General features: G+C 39.7%; 1 protein-coding gene across 1 annotated transcript; it reads left to right on the top strand.

Moving 5' to 3' along the window:
* The first annotated feature begins 11,890 nt into the window (after positions 1-11,890).
* Positions 11,891-19,256, top strand: SELENOK (selenoprotein K). Its single transcript, NM_001044553.1, is given in 5 exon segments — positions 11,891-11,940; positions 15,347-15,437; positions 17,453-17,536; positions 18,448-18,534; positions 18,794-19,256. Coding segments are annotated over 5 exon segments (285 nt in total). The 5' UTR covers positions 11,891-11,921; the 3' UTR covers positions 18,798-19,256.
* Positions 19,257-21,179: the final 1,923 nt, after the last annotated feature.

The following is a 21,179-nucleotide window of genomic DNA, read 5'->3' as shown; positions in this document are numbered from 1 at the left end:
ATGATGACTTATACACAGTAAGAGCCTAGTAAATGTTCATCAAGTTCAAGTGAACTCATGGTAGGGGTGGTGAATAGTTTAGTGGATCTTTAAGATTTGGAGTAAAAAGTAAAGTACCCAGAACTTTTTTGGAGCTCTTTCCTGAAACTCATAGCTCATTAAAAAGAAAAGAAAATGCCCTAAAACATCCAGAGGTCTTTTTTTTTTTTTTTTTTTAAAGCAGACTTATATAATAAAAATCAGGCAAGCTCTTAAATAGATGTCATATCACCCAGTAGTTCAAAGGAAGTTATTTCCTTTACTTGTTTCAGATTTCAAAAACAATTTCTTTATCCCAAAAGCTGAGATCCTGCTTATTTGGAAGTGAGAGCTAAAGGAAATAAATTGCCCATAGAGGATAGTCCAGAGCATACGTGGTGGGCACTACATGGATCCCCCCCACCGCCCCCGCCCTCATCAATTTCCCTGGTGCTTGTAGAGCCCAGGCATAAACCAAGATCTCTGCAGCCCTTTTCCACCCATTTAAGAAGGCAGCTCAAGCTTACTTTCAGTGTATCCATATTTTAAAAATTAACTTATTTTCTGGGAGTTCCATTGTGGCTCAGCGGTAACAAACCCAACTAGTATCCATGAGGATGCAGGTTCGATCCCTGGCCTCACTCAGTGGGTTAAGGATCCAGTGTTGCCATGAGCTATGGTGTAGGTCGCAGCTGCAGCTCCCATTTGACCCCTAGCCTGAGGGGGAAAAAAAAAGAGGAAGGAGAAGAAGAAAGGAAGAAAGAAATTACTTATTTTCAGCACTGACGCCCTGCTTGCTATTTCGAGAGAGTGCCTTCCAGCAGTGAGGCAAAAGTCACCGAGTTGGACTCTAACTTCATCCCCTGAAAATAAAGCTCAGTTGCCACAACTTATTTCATATATCCTCTAGATTCTCTGTTAAAGGAAGTCACGTTAGATCAAACACTTATATGGCACCTTTTGGATTTGTTTTCTGCCATCATATCAAATACCATAAATTTTCTTAGTTCGCAGTCCATTTTTTTCCAGCATAGTCAAAATACTGGTAAGAAGATTCTACTGTCTATTGACAATCAGGCAACCACCCAAAAGAATGTCTAAAGATCTATAGAGGTCCAGAGCCCTATATGGACTCTTTTTACAATAATTTTATTTAGTAGTATGATAGACCTCTCTAAAAAAATGCACACGCTTAAAATGAAAGTTTTGGAATTCTCAAGTGGCACAGCTGGTTAAGGATCTGGACTTGTCACTGCAGCAGCTCCAATCTCTGCTGTGGCACAGGTTCAGTCCCTGGCCTAGGAACTCCCACATGCCGTGGGTACTGACAAAAATTTTTTAAAAATTAAAAATTAAATGAAAGTTTCTATTTGATAACCCTGCCAATAGACTATTCACAGAATTTGAACACTCAAGTCTTTATGTTGATCAGTAGTCAGAATTATTTTGAGCTAAATACTAAGAAATTTTAAAGTAAGTTTACTTGATTCTTACTAGATTCTATTCATCCTAAGGAAACACTGTAAACACTGACTAACCCACTTGAGTGGGGTGCCCATTGTATGCTGTGTGTATTAGAGCAATCAGGCAAAGCAAAGACAACTTTATTAAATAAAATGACTTTAAAATATACTCTGAGCTTTAACAACTACCTGAGTAAACTCTTTGGTTATTAATTTTTCTATCACTTCTAGAAGAAAAAATATTTTTAAGAATTACCTAAATCATTAAAATGAGACTAGAGATAAACCCTCAGTTTCTAAAAAAATTTATCTTTAAAAAATTATTGGAATTCCCATTGTGGCGCAGTGAAAACAAATCTGACTAGGAACCAGGAGGTTGCAGGTTCGATTCCTGGCCTCACTCAGTGGGTTAAGGATCTGGCATTGCTGTGAGCTGGGGTGTGGACGGCTCAGATCTGGTGTTGCTGTGGCTGTGGCATAGGCCAGTGGCTACAGCTCCAATTAAGCCCCTAGCCTGGGAACCTCCATATGTCTCAGGTGCAGACCTAGAAAAAAGACAGAAAGACCAAAAAAAAAAAATTATTGATGTTTATTTCCTTAAAGTTTTTAAAATGTTTATATAATTTTAAAAGTTTTTTTCCATTTATAGTTATTACAAAATATTGGGTATTTTCCCTGTGTTTAACAATACAGCCTTGAGCCTATCTTATCCCAAAGAGTTTTCCCTCCCACTTCCCCACCCATATTGCACCTCCCTCCACAACTGATAACCACTAGTTTGTCCTCTATATCTGTGAGTCTGCTTCTTTTACATTATGGTCACCAGTGTGTTGTATTTTTTAGATTTCACACATAAGCAGTATCATACAGTATTTATCTTTCTCTGACTACTTTCACTTAGCATTATGCATTCCAAGTCAAACCGTATTGCTGTAGATGGCAAAATTTCATTCTTTTTTATGGCTGAGTAGTATTTCACTGTATGTATATGTGTGTGTGTACACACACACACACACACACACACATAATATATATATGCCATATACATATATAATACACATATATACTGTATCTTCTTTATGCATTCATCTATTGATGGACACTTAAATGTTTCCATGTCTTGGAAATTGTAAATAATGCTGCTGTGAACATTGCAGTGCATGCATCTTTTCAAATTAATGTTTTTGTTTTTTGGGATGTATACCCAGGAGTAGAACTTGTGGGTCATATGGTAGTTCTGTTTTTAGTTTTTTGAGAAACCTCCATACTATTTTCCACAGTGGCTGCACCAATTTATATGGTGGCAATTTATATTGGGGGGGGTCCCTTTTTTCCACATCCTCACCAACAATTATTATTTATAGACTTTTCGATGACAGCCATTCTAACAAGTGTGAGGTAGTACTATCTCATTTTGGTTTTTATTTCCATTTCCCTGATGATTAGCAATGTTGAGCATCTTTTCATGAGCATGTTGGCCATCTGCATGACCTCTTTGGAAAAATCGGAAAAGTGTTTATTCAGTTCTTTTGCCCATTTTTAAATCAGATTTTTTTTTTTGGCTTTTTAGGGCCACACGTTCAGCATGTGGAAGTTCCCAGGCTAGGGGTCAAATCGAAGCTACAGCTGCTGGCCTATGCCACAGCCACAGCAATGCAGAATCTGAGCTGCGTCTGTGACCTACACCCCAGCTCACGGCAGCACCGAATCCCAGATCTAGTAATCCACTGATCAAGGCCAGGGATTGAAGCTGCATCCTCATGGATACTAGTCAGATTCGTTTCTGCTGTGCCATGAAGGGAACTCCTAAATCAGATTTTTTTAAATGTTGAGTTGTTTGAGCTGTTTATATATGTTGGATAGTAATCCCTTATTGGTCATATTATTTGCAAATACTTTCTCCCATTCAGTAGGTTGTCTTTTCCTTTGTTGATGATTTCCTTTGCTGTAGAAAACTTTTAAGTTTAATTAGGTCCCATTTGTTTATTTTTGCTTTTATTCCCTTTACATTAGGAGAAGTATCCAAAAAAATATTGCTGTGATTTTTTTCTTTATTTTTGCTTTTTAGGGCTGCACCCACAGCATAAGGAGGTTCCCAGGCTAGGGGTCAAATCGGAGCTACAGCTGCTGGCCTACACCACAGCCACACAGGAACCAAGCTGCGTCTGCAACCTACACCACAGCTCACAGCAACGCTGGATCCCTAAACCACTGAGTGAGGGCAGGGATCAAACTCACAACCTCATGGTTACTAGTCAGATTTGTTTCCACTGCGCCACAGTGGAATTCCTGATTTTTTTTTTTTTTCTTTTCTTTTTAGGGCCACACCTGTGGCATATGGAAGTTCCGAGTCTAGGGGTCAAATCAGAGCTGCACCTCCTGGCCTATGCCATGGCCATGGCAACACTGGACCTGAGCCACACCTGTGACTTATGTTGCAGCTTGCAGCAATGCTGGATCCTTAACCCACTGAACAAGGCCAAAGATCAAACCCATATCTTCATGGACACTGTGTTGGGTTCTTAACTCAATGAGACACAAAGGGAACTCCTGCCTTGATTTATATTAAAGTGTTCTGCCATGATGTTTACTTCTAATTACAAAAAGAATATGTGTTTATTGTAGAAAATTTGGAAACCGTAGAAAACACAGTGAAAAAAATTATAGCTTCCATAATTTTTAGTATATTTCTATATACATACATGTTTAAAATTTTGACATACTTTACATACTGTTTCATAATCTGTTCTTTTTACTCAATGTTATCACAAATAATTTTCCACTATTTTAGTGTACAATATGCCATGTATTCCAAAATTTAGCCAATCCCTCATTGTTTCACTGATACACGGCTATCTTTTATTTTTTTAATAACACTGGAATAAATATTCCTGTACATAAATCTGTTTGAACATCTCTCATTGTTTCTTTAGAATGAATTCTAGAAATGGGTTGGATTAAGAATATGAACATTTTCAAGGCTTATGATGGAAATGTGCTTTAGTGGGATTTTCTTTTTCTTAATTTTGCATTTCTAAAAACAGTGACTCAATTGAAATGGCTAGAGTCATATTCCGGGTGGCTTCTTCAGGCAGGAATAGTTTCAAAGCTGAGCTCCCAGTATTCAGCTGGCTATTAAATAAGTGCCTGTGAACTGTTTACACTGCAGTAAGCCTGAGCCTATCTTGTGTGTCAGTCCTTTTTGCAGCCTCGACACCTGCTCCCCCTGCTTGCCAGCAGGCTCTAGTTCTAGCACAGAACTAGAGAGACTAAACAGGTCAGCAGCCCAAGGTGACCCTAGCCATTTCCACTTATTCTCCACCTTTCTGCAACATATGGTCTCCAACACACTTGTGAAATGTCTCCATCTGAATGTGAAAGACTGGGTGCCACGAAGAATAGCTAAGTATGTTCAAAATGAAATGAGAAAATAACATCAAGCAACACTTCAGCAGTTGCCAGATTCCATTTTCAGAGTCTCTGCTTCAGACTTCTCATCAAAACCAAGTTAGGGTTTCATAGAAAATGAGATGGATTACTGATAATTGTGAAAGATGATTTTTTGATTTTGAGAACCATGTTTACCTTATTAAACAAGCTGCTTGTGTTAAATATTTAGCAAGAAAAAACAAGGTGATGTTGAGGTATCATCAACAGCCTGCCTAGCCCCCTGGCTGAGGCAACGGCAGCCTCTCTAATGGGATCCTTTTGAGCCCAGCTAACACTCTTTGCAAGGGACAGTCATCACTGGGCCATGAAGAACTTTTCCCTAAGAAATTAAAGTGAATCTATTTTCACTGAAACTTTCATTAAAAGGACAGAGAGGATCAAACCAAAGTAAGGTTTTATTCATCTATTTGGTTGTGGAAAGACTAAAAACAGAATGTTTTTTGGCAAAATAAATATATGTTTAAATCAGCCACACACTTTAATTTACAACCTATAATAATTCTTTCTGTTCATAAATAATAATCTATTTTGACTACATTAGAAAAGTAGCATTTGTTCTGGAAATTTTATTTATATATAAATATCAGAATTTTTAAAGTCAAATGCAAGATAGTGCTTAATCTAAGACTAATCCAAATGGTCATGTTGGTTTGGTTAGATAAATGCATCAATTTCCACATCTTTATGAAGGATTAAATAATTTATACTAACAATTCTTTTGAGGATAATTTAACAGGACTAGATCATACAAAGGGGAAAAAACATTCTTCAGACATTAAAGATGCTAGTAAGTGAGTAAGGAATTGCTTGGCCAAGATCCCAGAGAAGATGGAACTTCAGAGAGGTGAGTCTTTCATTGAGGCCACTATCCTGGATTACATGGGAAGATAGGAGACTTGTCCTTCATGGAATATCTGTTTGTATCTTTTGATTGTTATATTGTACACAGGGCCATATTAAAACAAAACAGAATCTAAGGACTATCAAATGCTCTGCTCCAAACCATTTAGTGAATAAGAATAATAAATCATATGTTCTAAAGCCAACAGGCCCATATCCATATTCTAATTTTTCAAAATAGAAAAAATCAGTGTTATCTTGAGACTTATGAACACATTGAAAGAATGAATGTATACTTCTGTTTTATTTCTTTACTATGTTTTTGAGGAATTTAAACATAAGGCTTGGAAAGCAGTGCTTTCCTTGTACTATAGAATATAAGTCTAGAAATATTTTTAAAATATTTTTAATAATCAATTAATGGAGTTCCCATTGTGGCTCAGTGTTAGTGAACCCAACTAGTATCCATGAGGAAGCGAGTTTGATCTCTGGCCTTGCTCAGTGGGTTAAGGATCCGGCGTTGCCATGAGCTATGGTGTAGGATGCAGATGTGGCTTGGATCCTGCATAGCTGTGGCATAGGCCAGCAGCTACAACCCTGATTTGACCTTTAGCTTGAGCACCTCCATATGCCATGGTGTGGCCCTAGAAAGACAAAAGACAAAATAATAATAATGATGATGATGATGATGATAATCAGTTAATGCCTCTAGGACAGAAGGCAACCAACACCTGTCTCTAATGGTTTTACTTTGCAAATCTGCATGAATATTTCCTTCCATTTACAACTCTGTTTCCATTATAGTTACCACATGGCTAAAATCAGATCATGAGTTAAAAATAATAGATATTATAATTGGAATACTGTTTCTCTTCCTGTAACAGATTAATCCTGTAACAGAATATCAGGTTAAATCTAGATATTCCTTATTCATTTAAACATAGACTGTGTAAATTTAACTACACAGACTCATTAATGAAACTGATAATTAACTTTGTGATATACTGAGACTACAAATAAAATCCTAAACTTTTTAATCCACCACATTCTCCCAGGATATTAGCATTCTGGATTTCTATTAGCATTTTTCCCATTTTGATGCAGGAAATGAATTCAAGTATTTTAAGAAAGTGACTTGTAGAGCAATACAACCATCAGTTCAGCTGATGGGATGAGGTACTTATTAGTTCAAAAAAGTAAGCCCCTTATTTGCACTGCCTGTCCAGCCTGAGGCTACATAACTTAAAAGAAATACCAAAAGAAAAGTGACAGGGAAAACATCAGTAAAGAATATAAGGTAGAAAAATGAGACAAAGAGCTAAAATATCTGAGCCTGGGAGAAATAAAGAATACAAAGGCACTAACTGTAAGAACAAACCCATACAAGGTTCATGAAGAATAAAAATGCCATCTGTTTTCCATGTTCCCTAAAAGCAGTATTTAAGGCATCTTATTGTTTTGATGTGACCCCGCATTCCTTCACTATATTGTAAACACTGCCTCTCTCCACCCCTGTGGCTTAAGTGGGATTGTTTGCAGTTCCAGCTCCAGAGGTAGCTGTCATTCAGAATAGCCCATCCCTCTGGCAAAGGGAATTAGTACTGAGTTAGGCAGTAATTAACTTAGAGATACTTAGGGGAATTTTACCTATAGGGTGTCTAGAAAAGAAAAACTGGGAAGCTACTTTGTAACTTTGAGAAAACTAAGATTCCTTTTTTTTTGGCCATGCCCATGCCTGGAATGCAGAAGTTCCTGGCCAGGGATTGAACCCATGCCACAGCAGTGACAACACTGGGTCCTTAACTCACTGCACCATCAGGAAACTTCTGAGGTATGTTTGAACTATCTCTAGAAACCACCTTCTATTGTACATTACGAATGCCACTTTGGATTTTAGCCTCCTATTTTAATACCTCAGGTTAGTGTGGAGAGGCAGTGTAGCACAGGACTAAAGAGTACAAACTATAGAGTCAAACTCTTGGTCTTAATCTCAGCTCTCCTGCTTACTTGCTGTGTGACCCTGGGCAAGTCATTTGAGCTCTTTATGACTCAGTTTATTCATCTGTAAAATGGGAATAATAGTAGAGCCCACTTTATAAGGTTGAGGTTTAAATGAATTAATACGTTAAAAAGTACTTAGAACATTGCCTGGTTCAGGGTAAGTAATATAAATGTTAGCTATTATTATCATTGCTGTGGTAAGGATTAAATGGCCTAATAAGTAGAAAATGCTTAGGATAGTGCCTGACACATGGTAAACCTTACATAAATATTATCTATTATGAAGATCATTCATTCAACCATTCAAAAACATTTACTGTGTACCTTTTCTGTGCTAGGCCAATAATGTCTTCACTCTAGGTTAGTGATGTCCAAAAGAAATATAATGTGAACCGTAAATGTGACCTAAGTATGTAATTAAAAATTTTCTAGCAGTCACACTTAAAAAGTAAAAAGAAACAGGAGTTCCCATCATGGCTCAGTGGTTGACAAATCTGACTAGGAATCATGAGGTTGCAGGTTTGATCCCTGTCCTCGATCAGTGGGTAAAGGATCTGGCATTGCGATGAGCTGTGGTGTAGGTCGCAGATGCAGCTCAGATCCTGAGTTGCTGTGGCTCTGGTGTAGGCTGGCAGCTACAGCTCTGATTAGACCCTTAACCTGGGAACCTGCAGGTGTGGCCCTAGAAAAGACACACACACACAAAAAAAATTAAAAAGAAACAGGAAAAATTATTTTTAATAAAATATTTTAATCCAATATCCAAAATATTATCATTTCAACATGCAATCAATATGAAAATTGAGATATTTGACATTATTTCATTCTAAATCCCTAATCTAGTGTGCATTTGCACATACAGCATATCTCAGTTCAGACTTAAGCCACATTTCAACTCTGCAACGGCCACCTGTGGCAGGTAACTAACATGCAGTTATTTACATGAAAGAAGTTTAGGGGAAGAGGGGAAATGTTGTCCTTCAGCCCATCTTGCTACTAAATATGGAATATATATATATTCCATTTTCAAAGTCATTTCACATTTGTTATCCATCATTTTCATTAGATAGGAACATACCTCACCTTGAAGGATGATTAGATTTTAAGATGTGGGGAAAATTTCCAGTAGGAGAACAAGGAAGGAAAACAGGGGTCTGTTAGGAAATTAGAAATTCGTGGAGCTAAATCTAAGAAAATATATCAGGGAAGCCTTCAATGCCAGACCAAGGAGGCCAGGTAATGGGGAGAAACTGAAGGAGTGAGCAGGAAAGAGGCAGATTGGATTAAATAAGCCACTAAACATAACATGAAATGGTGTGGGAGAGGCTAGAGGTGGTTCATTTGGAAACCATTGCATTAAAATCTCAGGAAGGAACAATCTAGATTGAGAGATGAAGAGGAAGAGAGAGCCAAGCAGTGTCTGGTGCTCAAGAGGCCCCAATATTGTTAGTTCCTCTCTTCCTTCGGTGACTGGGGAGATTTTTAGGGAACTTTCGGAAAGATTCCCTCTCTCTCCCTCCCCCACTTCCTCCCTCCCTCCCAACAAACATCTAAGTACCTACTACCTGCCAAGGATTGTGATAGACCTTAAAGATATAAAAGTGAACAAGAAAGTTAAGATTCTGATCTTCTGATTATTTTCTGGAGAGAGACAAAAACGAATGAGATCAACTATTTTCACACTGTGATACATACTATGAAGAAAATAATCATGGAGATAACTGGCCAGCAAAAGGAATTCAGAAGTGGTGACACTTAAGCTGAGATCTAAAAGATGAAAGAGGCTGGATGTGCAAGAAGTCAGGGAAATAGTGTCCCAGGTAGAAGGAAAAGCACGAGCAGAGTCCTGCAGGCATGAAGAATTTGGGTCCCCTAGACTAAAAGAACAATGTTGCTAGAGCAAAATTTTGGTGGGTCCCCTAGACTAAAAGAACAATGTTGCTAGAGCAAAATTATGGCAGGATTAGTTAGAGAGGTGATCAAATGCACGGGTCATCTTGGGCCCCTAGATCATGACAAGTAACTGGATCTTCAGGGCAATAGGAAAGCACTAAATTTTAGTGTCTCAAAGGTTTCAGGCAAGTGAACAAGACAATTCCCATTTTAAGATCACTCCTACTGCAGTGTGAAAAACTGCTTATGGCTGGTAAAAGTGGAAGATGAAATTTCAGATGGAAGACAACTAAAGAAGAGCACGTAAGAGATGATGGTGTCATGGTCTAGGTTAAGAACAGTCCTTGGAAAAATGAATGACCCCACTCCAATATTTGTGCAAAAATAACCCTCTATGATTGTGCTGTAAAAATTTCAAATGAAGGATTGATGCCGGAAAGTTAGAATCCAGGTTCTTGTTCATGGAGTCAAAGAATGAACTTTGCAAACACACAGGCAGCAAGCAAGCAAAGGCTTTATTTCAGGAAAGCAAACAGCTCCCAGGACAGACTAGAAGAGGGAAGAAGAGTCCCCCCTCTCTATTGTCCAGTAGGGGTTTTTATCCCTTAAAGATGGGGGTTACCAACGTGGGGTCCAGAAAGATGTGGTTTTCTCCCATTGGCCTTGTGCAGTTACCTATATTGGTCCTTGCCCAAAAGGTGATCTTAGAGGTGGAAATGCCCCATAAGTTTTATGGTTTCTTTGCTCTTTTCCTTAGACTGAGAGTTGCCATTCCGCTCATTCTGTTTCTATTTATTGAGTGGGTTAGTGATTATTGTCCATCAGGGCATAGATACACTCCCTATAGTAAACAAGGCCTGTGGGGATGATACTTCCTGGAGCCCTTAAGCCACAAATATTCATCAATGGCCGTATCAAAGAATGCATCTGAAGCCCATGCTCCTACTCTACCTGAGCTATTATCCTGCCTTGAGGTGTTGTCCAATTACACACTTTTTGCGGGGGGAAACACTACTGAAAAAGTCAACACAAAAATAAGTGTTCATTCTAGGTGTTAGACATACAATCTCAACATACACTGTTAAATGCAAAATATAATTATTTCTGAAATATAATTTTCTTTCTTTTCTTTTGTCCTTTTAGGGCCACAACCATAGCATACAGAGCTTCCCATGCTAGGGGTTGAATAGGAGCTGTAGCTGCTGGCCTATGCCACAGCTCACAGCAACGCTGGATCCTTAACCCACTGAGCAAGGCCAGGGATTGAACCTGTGTCCTCATGGAAGCTAGTCAGATTCGTTTCCCCTGAGCCAGGATGGGAACTCCCATGCAATGTAATTTTCAATTTCATTTTAGTTAAAGCAATTAGGTACTTTCTGAGATGAAACATGGCTCCAGAATTGGAAAAAATAAAACAAAACAAACCAGGACTCCTTGCATAAAGAATAGCCAAGTACAAAGGCCATGAGTCTGGAATTAGATTGTCATTGTCAAAAACCATAAAGTAGCCCAGAGGCTGAGCAGAGTAAGCACCCATTAGCACATGTATGTGGTCCATATGTAATCAATGACCACCAGCTACCTTCTCATTCATCTGCCACCTCCACAATAAGAAACAAAGAAAGGTGTTGAGCTACCCCACACTACAGTATTTTCCATGTTTCACAAAAGCTGATAAAAACTCCATCCACTTCTGGTGAAATCAAGAGCAGGAAAGCTGGTTCTAAAGAGAATAAGTACACCGGCTAGAGGGTGCCTATATATCCCCAAAAGCTTAACAATAAAGCTCTTATCGGTTTGATCACCGCTTCCGTCCTAAAGGTACTTTCCTCCACACCCTCATAGATCCTCAATTGCATAAAATCCTCAGGAACCTCCACCTGCTAGCGGCTCTCCAAGATACTTCATGAATGGCCTTGCCTCCCCAACCCCTGGCCCTTCAAAAGACTAGAAAGCAACGTCTCCGCTCCCAAAAGCAACAAGGAGACCTCTAAACTCTGGCGCCGAGAAGCCAGGGAGCGCGCGTTGGCCGGCTAAGTCACCTAGGTCACATCCGGACATTGCTGGAAGTGACGCAGCCAAAACACCCGTCGGGGGCGTGTCTCCCCAGAGCCAATGGGCTCTGTCCACCTCCCTCCCTCTTCACCCTGTTGTGGAGTCGTGGCCTGTGACGTCAGAGGGCGGAGCGCCGAGGGAGATACGGCAGCTGAGAGGAGCCAGGAACCGCTGTTGCTGGGGAGGAGAGGGAGCGGCAAGATGGTTTACATCTCGAACGGTGAGTTGGAGGGTCTATGTGGGTGACCTTGGTCCTGGGAGGCCGGGCCCAGGGTTTCCTCCGTCTTTACCTGCCTGCCCAGCGCGGCTTTCCTGGAAACGCCCTGCGGCTAGGAGGAGCTAGGGGCGATGTCGCCTCGGCTTGCGGTGCGTCAGCGTATCGTCCCTGAGCTATCGGTGGAGGCAGAGATCCCCTGGGTAACGGCAGTGCCCGGTGCCAAGCGCCCTCGTCCTCTTGGAGCGTCTGCCTGTGGGTCACGGAAAGTGGTCTTTCCCATCGGGTGTCGGTGTTCTTAACTAGTGAAGTCGACAGCGTTCACCCTCTGCGTAGAGCCTGTGCCTTGGGCACGGGTTTAGCGTTGTTTGCTTGTCCACTCTCTCAGTCTTTATAACAATCCTCTCCTGGTGATACCTTGTTATCTGTTTTGGGAGTGAAGACTGAGGCGCAGCCGAATTAAGTAGTAGCTTGCGCAGGATCACAAAGGGAATTGTAATGGCTCAGTCGGGTTTCGAACCCAGGTAGTCTGACGTCACTGTCCTTGCGGTTATCCACTATGCTGCCTCTTTCTACAACGTGTGGAGAATTGGGTAAAAGCTTTGGATATGCTTTTCCCCCCAGAAGAGAGGTTGCTTTTCACGCATGTAACTTCTGCCCTCATTTCAAGGGGTACGTGAAGAAGCACCACTCACTGTAGGAGCAAGTTGATTATTCCCGGAATGGAGAAGCTGAGAGAGGCTTAATTCAGTGACTCCCCAAAGACAGTGAATAGGAAGGAAAGACACACTATGACTGGGTTAGAGCAATGTCAGAACTGCCTGACCACCGCTTTGACTCCGGTGAAATAAATGTCTTGGTGCACTCTTAACTAGTTCTTTCATCATATTGGAACCAGGTCTTGGTTCTTTCGCATCATCTGTTTATCTTCAGAGGCTCTGATGATAGTAATAGGTCTTCTGGCCGAGTGCACTTTGCAAGTTCCCTGCTCTTCAAAATCTCGCTTTCTCCTCCTCCTCATCTCCCACTTAGAAATCTTCTAAAGAAGTAGGTTGATGGACACTAAAAAAAGGATCAAAGTTTCATCTTCATTATGGGCACTTGCAGACTGTGTTATACCTTTTGTGGTTAAGGCTGACAACTTCTATTATTTATTGAATAATTCTTTGTATTTGTAGTGTGTTTTATTATGTATGCATTATCATATTTGGTCTACATAAAGGTCCTATTAGGGCTTTTAATCTCACTTTTATAGTTGAGAAATGCCGATTGCGTTCAAGCAACTTATTTCTCTCCGAGAATATTTGAAGGGGAGGTTTCTGCCTTCAGAAACAAGGAAGAAAAGCATGAAAAGTCAGAATGGTGCAAATACATGCAATTGGTTCTTTAGAATCGCAAAGGAAGAATTTGATGGGGTTTGAATTAGATTTATTTTCTTACAATTGCATTAGCATTTCATAGTTGACAAAAAACTTTCTCTGTCGAATGATTTTTTTTTCAGCAATTCTCTATAATGACTAGTCTTTTTTTTTTTTTTTTTTTTTTTTTTTTTTTTTAATTCTAGGTCCGCATCTGTGGCATATGGAAATGCCTAGGCTAGCGGTTGAATCAGGGCTGTAGCTGTAGCAATGCGGGATCCAAGCCATGTCTGTGACCTACACTACAGCTCATGGCAATCCTGGATCCTTAACCCACTGAGCGAGGCCAGGGATTGAACCCAAATCCTCATGGATACTAGTCAGGTTCCTTACTCCTGAGCCATGATGGGAACTCCATGTGATGGCTAGTCTTGAAGTACTTTTCTCAGAGAAGGAAAGTGTCCCATCATCCAACAAAGCAGAGCTAGTAAGAGGCAGAATCAAGCCTATCACCCACACACACTCTGTGTTTAAGTGTAGCCTTTTCTTCTCAATAGCTCTGTGAAAGTTCAGGTCTAAGTGGATACCTGAAAGTTAAGCTGGTCAAGGAAAGAGGAAAAGTAAACCATAGTTGGAGTGAGGGTAGGGGGTGATTATGGTAAAACCTTGGGAAAATGGAGAGAAGAGGTATTTCACAGATAGTTCTTTTCCCAAAATATTCTGACCTGTTGCAAGGCTGAAATTCTGGAGTAATAACTTTTTCTGTTGTGGCTTATATTATTTAAAGTGATTTGAAAACTAGATCCATTTTTCTGTAAGATAAAGCTGGAGTCTGTAATTAGGGTCAATAGCACTCTGTTAAAGAAAAATAGTGGTTATTTTATTTTATTTCAATTTTATGGCCACACCCACAGCATCTGAGCCACAGCTGTGACCCATGCCACAGCTGCAGCAACCCCAGATCCTTTAACCCATTGTACTGGGCCAAGGATTGAACCCTTTCCTCAGCAGCAACCAGAGCCTCTGCTGTCGGATTTTTAACCCACTGTGCCTCAGCGGGAACTCCAGTAGTGGTCACTTTACTGAAAAACCCAAATTCTTTTCAGTACTTAGAGGACATAGATTCTTTGATTTATAAAAATTTTAACATGATAACAACTGATTGGAAAGATTTTAAGAGTATGTCTAAATAGTCTTTTCACATAGGCAAGAGACTTTGCAAGTGAAAGAGATGCTCTGAACACATTTAGGAAAATGGGAAGTGGAGCATTCTTTATCTTTACTCATCCCATTTGTTTCTTCAAAATACTTGAATAAACAGATACTTGTACAACCGTGTTCATGGCAGCATGTTCACAGGAGGCAAAGGGTGGCAGCAACCAAAGTGTCCATCAGTAGTTGAATGGATAAACAAATGTAGTGTATACGTGCAATGGAATATTCATCAGCCTTAAAAAGGAAGGAAATTTTGACATGTGCTACAATATTGCTGAACCCTAAAGACATTATGCTAAATGTAATAGTTACCAAAATACAAACATTGTATAATTCCTTGTTCAAAGTTACTAGAGTAGTCAGAAAGGTAAACTGGTTGCCGGGGGCTAGGGGTTGGGAGAAATGGGGAGTTAGTGTTTAGTGGGTGCAGTTTGAGCTGGGGATGATAAAAAAAGTTCTGGAGGTGGCTGATGGTGATGGTTGTACAATGTGAATGTGCTTAATACATAGAACTGTACTCTTAAAAATGGTAGAAAAAAATTGCGTGTATATTTTACTATATTAAAAAAGGAAAAAATACTTGAAGTGTCACCTACCAAAATCACAAACTATATGAGGCATAATTTGACATACTAAAGGAATGACATAGATCACAGAACCTATCTTCCTGAACCCTTTCTTCAAGGGATGTACACCTAACAAACCTCCCGTGTTGTCTGTGGAACAGTGAACACGTTGAAAAGGGAGAGTCTATAATTATTACTTAACTGATTAAATGTGATACATCGTGTGCCAGGGATTTATAGCACTAACTGAAGTTTCTTTATTCTTGTCTGTAGGACAAGTGTTGGACAGCAGGAGTCAGTCCCCATGGAGATTATCCTTTATAACAGATTTTTTCTGGGGAATAGCTGAATTCGTGGTTTTGTTGTAAGTATAGTAATGCTTTTATTAGCCTTGATATTTAAGCTGACAGAAGTATATTAGGTACATTATGTTGGTATCCTAAGCTCAGCTTTCCTAAAGCAGTTTTTAAAAATTTTTTTAATTAATAGATTTCCTAAGGGCAATGAAGACATGTAGTGGTAGAGCTAACTCCAAACATCTTATAATTATTAATATGTCCCTTGTGTTAGTAAGCTTGACCATGGCTTAGCCCTTGTGGTAACTATTTCAGTCTGCAATGGTGGGGCCAGACCTGCCCATTCTATTGCTAAATGACAGGACCTCACTTTCTTTCTACTCTTCCTGCCTTTAGTGTATTTGCCACTTTTATTACACAATACACAAGTAAACAAGGGGATTTAGGTCTTGATTTTTAATTTATTTTTCTCCTTTTTTTTTTTTTGCTTTTTAGGGCTGCACCCTAGGCATATGGAAGTTCCCAGGCTAGGGGTCGAATCAGAGCTGCAGCTGCCGGCCTATACCACAGCCACAGCAATTCAGGATCCGAGCTTAGTTTGTGATCTACACCACAGCTCATGGCAACACTGGATCCTTAACTCACTGAGTGGAGCAAGAGATCAAACCTGCATTCTCATGGATCCTAGTCAGGTTCCTTACCGCTAAGCCATGACAAGAGCTCATCAGCTCTCAATTTTTAAAAGCTCCCAAGTCATAAACTTTTTTTTTTTAAATGAAAGGTTGGCATTGATTCAGAGGAGACAAAAATTCAAACTTGACCATAAGTTCAAGCAGTTCTTAGTTCAGTTCATTTTTTGGTCTTTCATATGCTTTTTGTTTTATGAAACTTGTTTAACAGCTACTAACAAGTCATGCTCATCCAAAATTTGAATATACATTTGAGTGTCTCCTGGGCAAAGAACTGCAGAGACGTCCCTTCCTTCACTGACTGTAATATCAGTAAACAGCTTCATTTTGTAAGGGGCCTCAGGGTGGGCATGACCGAGAGGTAGACAACAGAGGAAGTTATTCTTGGTGGAAGAAACACAGGAAAGGTGGCAGAGAAATTTGACAATCAGGCTGTAATCTTTATACTTAATTTCATTGCAGCAGTGGTTTAGAAAGATTAATATGATAGCTCCAAGTAGCATAAATTAGAAGGGGTAAAATGGAAGAGGTAGTTCCATAGAAAAATACAACCAGGGACAGAGGCTCAAAGTTAAGTTACTTGTTGCAAAACTTCTTTTTGTTTTGTTTTGTTTTGTTTTGTTTTGTTTTTGGTCTTTTTTGGGGCTGCACTCCCAGCATATGGGGGTTTCCAGGCTAGGGGTTGAATCAGAGCTGTAGCTGCCAGCCTATGCCACATCCACAGCAATGAGGAATCTGAGTTGTGTCTGCGACCTATACCACAGCTCATGGCAATGCTGAATCCTTTAACCCACAAGGGAGACCAGGGATCGAACCTGTATCCTCATGGATACTAGTCAGACTTGTTTCCGCTGAGCCTCAATGGGAGCTCCAGGAAAACTTTTTCTCAATCTCTTAAAAGTTTCTTCTATTCCACATTTATTTAAAATGTCATCTATTCCCCCCTCCACAGATAAAATTCTGTTTAAATGGATTCCCAGAAGGCCCTGTTCCTCTGGGCCTACCACCCCAGCCCCTCCTTCCCCAAGGTGACATTAGCTAGGCTATTGGCAGGGGAAGTGGACATGCAGTACTATAAAAGCAGACTCTGTGCCTTGACAACTGATAGAGAGCAGAGGAAGGAAGTTGGAGATGACTCTGGTTTTAGAGTCACTCCTTAACTCAGTGTAGAGGAATCACAGCACATGAGAAATTCAAGGGATGTGGCTTTGGCCCCCAGCATAGCACACTCTGTTCAGATTCGTACTTGTGCTAGATAGTGTTGTCCAGCTGGCTTCAGGAAATGTGGGTTTGGAACTAAGTCACCCTATCACAGAGATGATAGTTGAAACCATGGAAATATGTTTTATAATGTTGAAAGTGGAACTTCTGTTGTTTTCTGCCCCTTGTTTCAGTTTCAGAACTCTGCTTCAGCAAGATGTGAAAAAGAGAAGAGGCTATGGAGGCTCATCTGATTCCAGATACGATGATGGAAGAGGGTATAGCTTTTCACATTGATAAAGATGTTTTTACCCTCTGTGTAATTAAAGTGAAGATAGGTAGATAGATAGACAGGCAGGCAGACAGACATAGTTAGGCTTGTGGACATTAAAGGCTTAAATTCTGTTTCACGAAATTGATATATTACTGTAAATTAATTCAGGTTGCCTCTGATTGGATAGCTTTGTCAGAGTTAATCTGACAAAGCTAAAATGTATATCAAGTATCCTATGGGAAAAGTTTAGAGGATGAAAACTGATGTCCCACATTAAAAATCTAGAGATTTCACTTTCGACTCTGGATTTCTAGCTGCTAATGAAAATCTCAGAAGATCCAGCAGCACTGTGTGGGGCTTGTGTTTCCATATGGCAAAAATCAGCTGGAGTTGGGTTTCACTTGAGCATTTACAGGAGGTGATGTTCAGTTGATTATAATTCTTGCTTGACTTACTTTTTTTTTTTTTTTTCTTTTGTCTTTTGTCTTTTGTTGTTGTTGTTGTTGTTGCTATTTCTTGGGCCGCTCCCGCGACATATGGAGATTCCCAGGCTAGGGGTCGAATCGGAGCTGTAGCCACCGGCCTACGCCAGAGCCACAGCAACGCGGGATCCGAGCCACGTCTGCAACCTACACCACAGCTCACAGCAACGTTAACCCACTGAGCAAGGGCAGGGACCGAACCCGCAACCTCATGGTTCGTAGTCGGATTCGTTAACCACTGCGCCACGACGGGAACTCCGACTTTTCTCATGTGCATTATGTGTCTGATCTCTTTCAGTATTTGATTTTTTGATTCATGACTTAAATGGTAGTTCCAACTTTAAATTAAAAAAAAGGGTCTATTTGAGTGTTTAAAAGGAACCAATTGAAGCAATGCCTACTAAACAGTAGAAATTAACTTTTCTTATCTTAGGCCACCAGGAAACCCCCCTAGAAGAATGGGTCGAATTAATCATCTCCGTGGCCCTAATCCTCCTCCAATGGCCGGTGGATGAGGAAGGTAACCTGAAGTCTGCAATTATTTTTTGCAGGGATTTCATTTTGAAAATGGCTTCTTAGGAAGGTTTTGTTTAGGAAAACAGAAGTAACAACATTTTGTAATTACTCGGACATCTTATTTGAAAAAATAATTCTATTTAACCCTTGAAATTTGAATTTGAATCAAAATGTCTTTCAAAGAAGGTTTTGTCACATATAATGACTGTTTTTTTCATACAGGCCCAAACTAATAAGAGTAACTATTATAACATTTTCTTTAGGTAAATGTCTGCTCTAAGAAGCAGACAACTAGACATGCACATTTCTAGCAGAAGGAAACCATCAAGAAATGGAGTGATGACCACGCTGGACAAGTTAGATGAATGTGTATGTCTCAACAAGGATTGCTCTGTGTCCTCACAGATGAATGAGGTCTTGCTGGGAATTCCCTCCACGGGGATCTGGCATGACTGATAATGCAGTTCTATAAATGCACATTTTTGTCTCATCTTTGTATCATTTATGAAAGTATTAATATAGTTTTAATAAGTAAATATTTTTAGGTTACAAAACTGACTTCTCATCTTTATATGATTAAAATACAAAAGGCTCCAAATTTGAAGAAAAATAAAAGGCTATGTATTGAGTACTGTTAGTGTCACCTTTTTGAACTTCCGAAATACTGTTCATTGTGTTTTCTTGTTCTCATTTATAAATAAATCACATTGTATTTATTTCAGTAGTATGCATATGGTATCAGTGCTCTTGAATTAATTTTTATCTTAAAACCTGTTTGTCCCATGGGTCTGTAATACAGTGCATCTTATTTGCTACCATATATAATTATCAGGGTATTTATAAAACCATAACCAACAAAGGTGAGCTACAGAATGTAGATTTGCTAGGTAATTTTTAAAATCATGGACTTCAGTGCTGTCTTGACCGATTTTACTTCTTAAGTCATTGCTTAATACACTGCCTTTTGGCTTTAACCCCATCTGAATGCTGGTAACTCTCATTCTTACACTAGAGTGGAAGCTCCATGAGGTTAGGGACTCTTTTTTTACCCTAGTGCTTTGAACAGTCGCCACATGTAATATGCACTGAAATATTTATGAGAAAATGAATAATACAGATAATTCTACTTTGTGTTTAGCAATATTTGAAACCAAAGTGTTCAGGTAAAAGCATTTTTTATCCATATATAAGTATTAATTTAACCCTGTTTGCCAGGAAGTGGGGATGTAGTAATATGTTGTAGTGATCTTCAAAGATAAGGGAAGAGGCAATTATAACACAAATTTAAGGGTAAAGATAATAAAGACAGTCTATGGATCACTCAGGCTTGTGTTAAACATTATGTCTTTTATGTGTTATCACCTACACACTGAGGTAGGTAGGTGATGTTTGCATTATACAGATACATGCAAGGACTCACTCAAATTTTGTAACTTCCTAGATTTTATGGCTAGTGAAATGGCAGAGTCATTCTGTCAGACCTCCACCTAAGACTGCAGTGGGGGAGATCAGGGTGGTCTCATTAGGTGATAGTTTCCCTGTGGACGTGACCCATGACTTTTGCCTCTCTGGACTGCTGCTGCAAGAATTCTTTCTTAGGGCTTTTCCTAGAGTCCTGATTTCGTTGGACATTTAGCTGTCTCACTCTATATGTCAGGGACTGTAGTGCAGAACATAGGCCCTGGAGTAGCTTGTGTTCACATCTTTGCTATTCAATGAGTGAGTTATGTCATTCTATCCTAGTTTACTCATCTGTAAAATGGGATTATATTCCTACCCCGGGGTTCTTTACTCAGCAGTATTTAATCAATAAATGCTTATTGGGCATCTACCATGTGCTAGAGACAATTGGCAAATAAAGTCCCTCTTCTCATGGGGCTTACTTTCTAGTGTGGGAAACACAGAGCAGACGAAATAAGTGCAGACTTAATTCCTGCTTCAAATGGAGTAAGTTGACAGGAGGCTTAAGGGGGAGGCCTCTCTGAAGTGACATTTGAGTTGAGATAGAATATGTTGAGGGACAGCAAGTTTGATGGCCCAATGATGGCATGTCTGAGAAGCTGAAAGAAAGCATGTAGCTTGAAATGCCTAAAGAGGGGGAGAGAGGTGTGAGCATGAAGTTAGATATGAAGTGGGAGCTTGATTAAGCATGGCCTTACAGGCTGTGGTTGGTTTAGATTCCGTTTCATCACCGAAGGGAAAGCATGAGAGCTTAAAGCATAGGTTTAACTACTGTTCGAGTTAACTAATTGATAATAACAAGCGAAGTGCTGAGTACCCTTAGTATTGATTGTCTTCATGATATTTTAAAAGGTGACAGGTGGGCAACTCTGAAAGATCGCAGAACAAGGCTGGAAGCAGTGAATTGGCTTTAGAAGATGTGCTGGTCCAGGTGAGACTTGCATTAAGTAGTGGCAGTAGGAATGGAGGCATTCAAGACATTTGAGAAATGGATTTGTTGATAGATCTTGATGTAGATGTAGACAACTGAAGAAACAGTGAAACACTGAGATGGTGAATGTGGAAGTCAACATTTTTCAGGAGGTGGGGATAAAGAGTTCCATTTTGGCTATATTTAATGCAATGCTTTGTAGATATCTAAGTGGAGATCCTAAATAAGCGGTTGTTTACCAGTCTGGATCTCTGGGA

Source organism: Sus scrofa, chromosome 13 (genome assembly GCF_054392235.1).
Source record: "Sus scrofa isolate SSC_HxYL_T2T_F1_AM1 chromosome 13, Sscrofa_HxYL_maternal_Yorkshire_Landrace_v2.0, whole genome shotgun sequence".
Taxonomy (NCBI): domain Eukaryota; kingdom Metazoa; phylum Chordata; class Mammalia; order Artiodactyla; family Suidae; genus Sus; species Sus scrofa.
This window is presented reverse-complemented; position numbering and strand designations above follow the sequence as displayed.